The sequence below is a fragment of the Adiantum capillus-veneris genome, chromosome 18, assembly GCF_014529385.1.
Source record: "Adiantum capillus-veneris isolate H3 chromosome 18, ASM1452938v2, whole genome shotgun sequence".
Classification (NCBI taxonomy): Eukaryota; Viridiplantae; Streptophyta; class Polypodiopsida; order Polypodiales; family Pteridaceae; genus Adiantum; species Adiantum capillus-veneris.
This window is the reverse complement of record NC_140948.1, coordinates 46,579,928-46,589,015: the sequence shown is the minus strand read 5'-3', so window position 1 is coordinate 46,589,015 and position 9,088 is coordinate 46,579,928. Positions and strand designations below refer to the sequence as shown.

General features: G+C 40.3%; 1 protein-coding gene across 4 annotated transcripts; it reads right to left on the bottom strand.

Annotated features, from left to right (window-relative positions):
- Positions 1 to 1,816: 1,816 nt before the first annotated feature.
- Positions 1,817 to 4,588, bottom strand: LOC147435600 (uncharacterized). Of its 4 annotated transcripts, XR_015185094.1 has the most exons (6): positions 4,088 to 4,588; positions 3,695 to 3,789; positions 3,509 to 3,599; positions 3,171 to 3,352; positions 2,922 to 3,077; positions 2,684 to 2,821 (listed from the first exon to the last, which is right to left on the bottom strand). XR_015185094.1 is itself a non-coding variant. In XM_086488617.1 (4 exons), the coding sequence occupies exons 1-4, from the start codon at positions 2,925 to 2,927 to the stop codon at positions 2,171 to 2,173; spliced, it is 384 nt and encodes a 127-aa protein (XP_086344743.1). In that variant the 5' UTR covers positions 2,928 to 3,064; the 3' UTR covers positions 1,817 to 2,170. The 4 variants fall into 4 exon arrangements, 2 of the variants coding, with proteins under 2 accessions (XP_086344743.1, XP_086344742.1); XR_015185093.1 differs by lacking the exon at positions 3,695 to 3,789 and having other exon boundaries at positions 3,509 to 3,653; positions 4,088 to 4,585; XM_086488617.1 differs by lacking the exons at positions 3,171 to 3,352; positions 3,509 to 3,599; positions 3,695 to 3,789; positions 4,088 to 4,588 and adding exons at positions 1,817 to 2,382; positions 2,474 to 2,497 and having other exon boundaries at positions 2,680 to 2,821; positions 2,922 to 3,064.
- Positions 4,589 to 9,088: the final 4,500 nt, after the last annotated feature.

Here is a 9,088-nt window from a genome sequence, read left to right as displayed (position 1 = left end):
TTGTTGGTGGATCACTCAATGCTACACCCATCTTAGACTTGCAGTACCAAATGTACAACAACAATCAAAACTATGTACCATTGAACAAAAGTGAGCCAATAATGAAACCCATGAGTGCTATTACAATTGGAGTTTGGTGAGAGAACTACCATACAATCCTCCACCCATGAATCAACAGTCACCACCAAGATATCCATTGGGACAAAATAATGTTGCGTTAGGAGCCAAAAGACCTGCTAAGGTAGCAACCAACTTTTCCTATTGACAATAGAATTGTTGCAAGATACACTCAACCAATCGAACCTTAATAAAGTCGGGCCTTAGTGCCTAGTCGAACCTACTATGAGGGACCCAAGGAACCTTATGGAATCTCTGTAGAAGCCGATTTTATGAGAAAGTTTCTTATTCTGCATGGTAGAATATTGAGATCTTACACCAAACCTTATATGTACCACAACCAACAAGGGATCACTATCTGGCAAATGAAAACACTTTGATGTTTATAGCCAACCCAAACTACAGTTAGGCAAGGCTAGCCAACGCCACTGATGTAGCCACCTCAACTCGTGGGACCGCTCTATGAGTGTGAAGGCGGTCACTGGGTGAGGAATTGTCCACACAAAGGAGAAAGACACAATGTCGTTTTGTTGTCTTTATGTGGGGTTTTGAGTAGTCTCGATTAATATTTGCTTAGTCCTGAGTCTAGCCTCATATGCCTATAATAAAGCATCTTGTGGCTTGAAGACTTTCTCAGACCACATTGTCATTTTATTTTGTCTTTCTGTGGGGTTTTGAGTAGGCTCTACTAAGGCAAACCCCATACAAAGACAAAACAAGACGACAAAGAGTTGAGCTTGAGACACCTAAAAAGAAAATTGATGAAGCATCCCCTCAAACACAAATAGAATCATAGACACAAAGCAACATGGAAGTAGGAACTCAACCACAAACTGCTAATGAGCTAGAAATATAATCTGACAAACAATACCAAACTGTGATCAAGCCAAGAACTCAGATTGATGAACGAGTGTGTGCAAACATTCCATATGACAATAGGTCATATCTAGAAGTACATATCCCACAGATTGAGGAACAATAACCAAATGGATTATGGAATTTCATTCTAGAAAGGCAAAGGAGAAGTGCAACTTCTCAATCCATACCAATCCCCCGGATAAACATGGAACATAAGCATCTAAACCTTTATGTCAAATCTCTCTATGGTGACATTGGATATGTCGCTTCAAAGATAACAAATCTTGCACCCTGAAAATGTTAACCTCTTACACATTACTCTCTATATTGATGGAGAGTTTGCATGCATGCTATATTGATGGAGAGGCTGCATGCATGCTATATTGATGGGGAGGTTGCATGCATGCTATAGAACAAAAGTAAGGTTTTAATTTCACAAAATCTTCTATGTTTATTTAGACTTATCTTTTTTGTTTATTTCACATCATTAGAATGCAAGGTGTGGCATTCCAAGTTTAAGCTTTTGTATGCTAAGGAGTTGGTGAACTTGTCAGCTCACATCCAATCCATGAAGCCAAACATACGGATGATTGATTTGTGGCGAGTACTCGTCCCATCTGCAATGGAACAACAAATCATGGTAATACAATAAACCTTCATCCTCCTCGATCGCGATAGCACAAACTTGCTAGCGGCAATGCAAGTAGTTCAGATCCCCCATAGCACCTAAAGTGTATCCCACAATATTCACCATAGAACATTCACCAAGATGAGCAATTTATCTTAAATCCTGATCAGCATAAGCTTGTGTCTAGATCTAGAAACTCCATGGCAATAGGAATTTCCCAATCTTTGCTGGATTATTCTTATTAAAGATTAATGAATGTTGTCAGTCATACATGGGTCCTCCTTGTTGAAACCCAAAATGGGCTCCTAACCAATACAACCATTCATACAACCAAGCCATTTAGCATCTGAGGAGAGAGTTGACAGTCATACATGGGTCCTCCTTGTTGAAACTCAAAATGGGCTCCTAACCAATACAACCATTCATACAACCAAGCCATTTAGCATCTGAGGAGAGAGTTGATATTTTATAATGTACACAAATGGTAATCTACAACACATCAATTTTACTATGGTACAGTATGTTACAAAGGCTCTTTTTCCCTTTTTCTCACATTTAAAACATGGGTCAGTACAATGTGTAAACAAGTACTCTTCCTTCCTTCATCTTCCCTTTAATAGCATTGCACGAAGGCAAACCATCATGTTTTTTAATCCCCACCACCACCACCACAGCCGCCACCACCACAACCACTGCCTCCGCAAGCACTTCCTCCGCAACCTCCACCACATGCTCCAGCTGCTCTGCATCCTGCCACTCCAAGCGCGCCATTGCCGGGCCTGTAAAAGTACGATGCCCAAATCATGGGTGACATGTCCCAGCAATAATATGGCATCATGGCCTCTCATCTTGACATAGTTGACGCTCCACTTCTCATTGTCATCACAACAGCCCCTATGTGGAACATGGGTGACAACGTTAGGACATTTACAAATTCGGGCATCATGGCCTTGTGAGAAAGAAGTAGACAACCTTGCATCCCCAGGTACCCCATGTCCTATCAACATAACAAGATGGCATAATCTGATCTGAGCAGAGCCCTCCCTCTGACCTTGCATTCATGAATTTCAACTTACCCCATTCATCAGTCGAGGCTGCCTGTGGAAGTGGAGCTCGACTTGACTTGAGCTTGATTTTCAAGCCCTCCATGTCATAGGCAGAGGTAGCAATTATATTCAACAATAGCAGTACAAGAACCACGCTCTCCGTGGGTAAAACCTATCCACACAAGACCATCTTTCAAGTAATAGCTCTACAAGAAACAGCTCTCCTCAATTACAAGCAGGGTAACTAGAAATGGAAGGTAATGCTTTAGTACCTCCATGGCACCAGTCCTCCAATTGAAAAGAGCAGTTGCTTTCCCAAGGGGTGCATCAATTGGATTGTAGCGAATTAAAGTGACAAATCATCCTTCTTCTTCATCAGTAGTTCCTATCACCTCGTAGTCAAGCTTTCGGCCGCATAAAAGGTGTATCTGAAGAGTGAAGTTGCCCAAGAAAAATCTTTAAGAAGAGGCACAACTTGAGGGGGGTAAAAAGGGCATACAGTTTTTAGAACTTTGCCTAACCTGATTGCTGAGGCTTCCATGTATTTCCAAAAGAGGCCTCATGTTCCACATTGGGTCTGCCATTGCTCTAAGCACAGCAAGTCGAGAGCTATTGTCGAAGAAACCCCAACATCGCTGCATCGATAGGATTGTCGATGTGTCCCGCTCCAATATCAATTGCCTGGCACTTGCAACTATTTTGGCTGCAAAACCAAATAGATGTTGCAGTCAGCTAATTCATTGATATCAACCGAGATGTAGATCCATAACAGAAACAACTTAAAAAGCTGTTTCCCATATTTTTGGGACAAACACAACCTTAAGAGTACTTAATAGTGTCTTGAAAAGAAAAATTATACCTGGAGTAGTTCCTACAGTGTTGTAGATGTTTGGGTACTCCCATTCACCTTGATGAATGTGGAAGCACCTCTTCTCTTCTGGGGTAGACGTCTGCCCATTACTCCAACACCATAATGTAAAGTCCATACTCACATTTGCAATATGCTGGGGTAAAGCAGAAGCACAAAACAAGACACTTAATGCACCTGATAGTAGAAAGTACTTTGCCTCATTGCTGCCTCTTCAAGATTATATTGGATTTTTGACACTTGTTTTGGAAGGGCAGGTAGCTGCCTTTGATCTACATGTTGAAACTGAGTGAGGTCCAGGTGATACTACTCCTTGGGGTAAGGTAAAAGTGTCTAAGAGCACATGAATGCACCTCTATATCCAGGCCTCAAGAGAAAAAATTAGACAGAGCACTTAGAAACAACAAACAAAGGGCCTATATGCAACCAATGGCATGCAAGTGGGGCGACTTTGAATGGTAAATAATTAGTAAAGTGATACCTCTTAGTTTAATTTTAAATGAATAACACTGCAATAGAGCATTTTAAAGCAAAGCATTTTAAAACTTCTCAAGAATCACTCCAATCTACCATATTGTTGATGAACAAGCATGGTGCTACAAGTAAATCGAGCACATATAACTGCCTGGCAGCGTCTGGAATCCCATCTGTGTCCTCACTCTCCTCCATGCAGGAGACATCTCCTCCCTACGTTCGTCTGCACTCGTCCATCGTTTTTGTCTCTTTGTCATGCTGCCTCCGCAGATGAGCAGATGCAGGTGAAAGGGAGACGTGAACGGACCCACTTCTCCCTCTTGAGGCTCGCTTGCGGATGGCAGATATACGGAGACCCCTGAACAGACGAAGAGAGCTCGGGAGTCTCAGTCAGACGAGAGAGAGAGAGAGAGAGAGTAGGTTTGCCTCAAAGCACAACAAAAACGTCTTGTCCAGGCGGTGAGCTTCACAGCAGCGGCCACTGCTCCCAGCATAGTTGCTCATCATGTCGTACTAAAACGTCTCCTTTTCTAAACCCTATCACAGTGTCGCCATCCTCAATTACTGCGCAATGCTGCCACTTGGGACTCCCTGCACAACACGGCACGCCATCCGTCCTCTCTTGCAAAGGCTAAAAACGTGCCCTAAATTTTAGCCGTCCACGTGGACGTCATCCGCGAAAGAACGCCCAATCCAGCCCAATACTAAGGCCTTTCTTGAGCAGGCCAAAAAGTGATAAAATCACAAGGCGTAGCTACCCCCTAGGTGAGTTAATATGCAAAGTAAGGCAAAGGAAGAGATCCACTTCTATGTGTTCTCTCTCTCTCTCTCTCTCTCTATATATATATATATATATATATATATATATATACATACACACACACATTTGCTTCATATAGACAACACCCCGTGATATCATGCGCACACGCGCACAAACACATATGCACACAAAAAATAGCACCATTTGTTTTCAGAAAAGGACACAAGTATTGATAACATGCCACCAGAAATCTAGTAGTCTTCTAACATGGCACAGGTGACTACTTCATTAGCAGAAGAATGATGGACGGGGGAATGACTCCAAAGCAGGACACAATGATAGTTTTTAATAAAAAACAAGCTAAACGGCTCCTTTTGTAAACATTTCCTTCATGAAAAAGTCTCTTATTTTTATTTTTTAGTGGAAGTCACCAAAAGAATGTACAAACCCTTGCATAAACAAATTTTCATTGTCATCAATTGTGGAAATCCTAAATAGCAAGATTTTTTTGGCAAACACTAGAGCGGTGGATACACTGGCACAAGTAAAATAAGTGCACATGCTCAGTTATTGCACAAATAGAGTTGTTTTATATGCCATAGAATACACACTTTTTTACCCTAGACCGGATATTTACCTGGTTACTTTTTTACACTCGATCGGTGGATACACTGGCCCAAGAGAAATATCGGCACATTATGAGTTACTGCACAGTTTATAGGTTTTTTTGCAATGAAGGAAAACTATATTAACTAGGCTTTCTTATATAGTAAATTTTACATCTTTGCCCTTATAAAAAAATGTACCTAGAGTTTTTTCCGAGTCTTTTTGCAAGGATAATAGCGCTCTTTTTAAAGAGGTGAGAATTTGATAAAGTCAAGTGGGCAATTAAGGTTATCTGGTTGGTATTGCAACCTTCCCAGATAAGCAAGGTATACAGCGTGGAGCTTTAAAGGCACCGCATGCAGCCTATGCTTATAAAAGCAGCTTGCACAAGCATTAGAAAATGCAAGGCTAATTTTGTAGCACATACACAGAGTACCTTGTGCATGCATATTCTATCTGCTAGCGTAAAAGGCACTGAGTGGGTTGCTGATAAGAAAACACACACTCGTTTGTAGGCAATACACTACACTTACGTATTATTAACGCATAGCGAAAGGGTTGCAACTGGATATCTGTTTTAGCAGCAAGCTAACATGGATACCATTTTTCGGAGTTCTCTTTGTAAAACACTTAATAGATAAATCGAGAATATTGTAACTCCTATTTTCTCGGATAAACTCTATAATTAATGAGCCGGAGCTACAAGCTTCTAGATTGTATCAACCTGTCATTAACCAGCTTTGGTAGAACTACTGATTATTAGTTTTGACCACCCAAAAACCTTGGCTAAGGTATAAAAGCCATTTTTTGTAAGTTTTTTATAAGTTTTGGATAATGAAATACACAATGTGAGCTAACGATGCTCACTCCTCTCCTTCTCGCGCCTCCTGCTCCCTCCCCGGTTGTCACATTGCAGTCGTGTTTGTTGCATTGCAACCACAGGTAAGAGCTCTACGCATTGACGTAAGAAGTTCACAGTAATTCATAGCTTTTGGCGTCGCCGACCCGCGGCCTAATTTCATCATAACTAGGAATTTACACTTTCAAATAAAAAACTAAGCATAGGCGCGGTATTGGGGCTTCATTGCTAAGCATTTAGATGCATTCTGGGTCGAAAACGACTAGGTCAAAAATCCACTGCTGTTAATAATCGCGATTTTGGAACTTGACCTAAAGTGGGGTTTGAGACCATAAGCATGTGTGCTTAGGTCTTATAAACATGTCCTAGAAGTTTCGTTATGTTTAGATGTCATCTGATGCTGTAACGGATGTGATTTGTTTGCCGACGAGCGATTAGCTTTTGGTGATTTCAGTCACTTGAGTGTAGCTTGAGTTAGATGCGAGTTGTTAGTTTTTTTTCGAGAGATTGACAACCTCTTGTAGCCTCTATGCACTAGTTGAGTCAGCTTCGTCCCATGGATTGACAATTTAATCGTGGTTCTCGCTAATATTGCAATAAGATAGGATAGTGAGGTTAGACATGCATCCCACATTTGGCGTCGTTGCCAGGGATCGAAGAGACCTAAACTAGGGAGAAACTTGAGTGTTTTGTGAAGTTATCCTTTAACTTCCTCTAGAATCACCTAGAGTTCTAAACTTTCTTTTAGAGAAACCGCATAGCTTAAGAATGTCGTCTTTTGCTATGTAGAGGTAGCTTGGAAGTAATTGTACTTACTGAGTGCCTTTAGGATTGTAGGATTGTAGAAATAGATTAGGATTTTGAGAATGATCGGTAGACGAGACAAGTCTTAAGATCCGTGCTCAGAAAACCATAAAAGACAAGAAAACGAGTGTTTGTGGACACTTTTCACAACCCCATTGCATGAGAATCTAGGAGTAGGGTAACTAGGATCTGAGGTGGATTTCAGAACATTGCTCTCTCTGAAAGAATCAAGTGTGAGTTGTTATGAGAAGTTGCAGAATTTCAGGTCCACGGCTAGAAATAGCTCGAAAAGACTCGAAACCAGTTGTTGATAAAAAAAATACTCAGTTGACCAAAAAGATGCAAAAAGTTGTCAGTAGTAAATAATCAAGATTATTTACATCTATCCCATATTTCAACTTTTTTGACCGTCAGCATACCACTAGTAACCATGTTGTAATAAGCCCACAAACCAAATTTGGTAAAATTTGGATCACTGGATTGGAAATTGTGACCAAATTTACAAAGTTAGTTTGTGGACAGAAAATTGATGACCATTTGACCAGAAATTATCCAAACTTGGCTAGTGACCTTAACCCGAGGTGCTTAACAGATCTGTGTCAAATTGGGACAAAAGTTGCAAAAATATAGCTGGAGTTAATAATCACGATCGTTTACATCTGCTTCAAAACTTAAGAATTTTGCAAATGTGAGTATACCACAAGGTCAAGAATATCAAGTAGACCTTACAAATCAATTTTGGTGAAATTTGGATCACAAAAGTGAGGCTTAAGCCAAATTTTTGAAATCAAAGTGTGCGCGCACAAAACAGTTGATAAACTTGATCATATTTTGTCCAAACTTGTTGAAACTTGTCCAAGGACTTTAACAAGTTGTATACTTGCCAAAACAATCCAAAAAGTGCAAAAAATTAGCAAAAGTAAATAATCACAATTATTTACTACTACTATCCAGAGGCATCAATTTTGACTTTTGAACTTATACACTGTTAGACCAACATAAAATAAAGCCATCGGGCAATTTTGGGTTTAATCGGATCAAAATTGGTACATGTTCACTCAGTTTCCAAGTTGCAAATTAAACCTTTGATTTTTTGCTAAAGTCGAATCTGAAAGTCAAATTTTGACTCTTATAGCTCGATTTAAAGTGATACGCCCTTATGTATGAAAATTTTTACTTTTTCAATTAAAAACCCTTTATGTAAGTACATTTTTGTATAAATGTACTTAATTATAAATCCCTTATTTTGTTCACTCGTGCTATCTTACATATTTTCTAGTGGACGCCCTAGAAAGGGCACACGCTATTGCAGACATGAAAATCTAGTTACGACGTACCTGCCTTTTTGATGGGCGACCTCCCCATCCCCTCGCCCATTCCTTGGGTGCACCCATAAAGCAAGGCCCCAAGCACATTTTCAAAAGTAAAGTGGGCCTCAACTCTTGAACTCTCACCATGTGGAGGAGTCTTTAGTGGGCTATCCAAGCTAACCAATCGTCGTCGTTGCACAAGTTATGAGAAGTATGATAGATGCTCGTTTGTTTGTGACTCCACGAGTGCCCAATACAAAAAGGGGCTCATTTTGAGAGCGCCCATGTAGGGCCCTTATGATGGACGGGCGATGTTTGTTTGTGAAGCCGCCCATCACATACTCCAAACTTTTCCCATTTCAACTAAGATATTATCGAAGATAGTATGTGCCGTTCATTCTATATGTTGCTACCACATTGGTCTAGCCAAAGGCTTAATGAACGTTCGCATTGTGGACTTCCTTGAGACGGAATAAGCTTGCCGAAGGTCATAGTGTCAAAGTATGGTATAGTTGACTGTAAGCATGTTGCTATCCCCTTAAATCATAATTTTAGGATGAGAGGTGATGCTTGCGAAGTGTTTTTTGAAAGCTTCCATTTATAGGAAGATGCCAACTCTACTGGATCATCAAGGTTTGCGTGAAATGGCTATTTGGTATGCTTTTTTCACTAAACCACATCAATACTGTGGTTTTTCACTATAATTTTACCTATTGTTATTATTTGAATCTTTTTTGACATCTACATGTATTGGACAA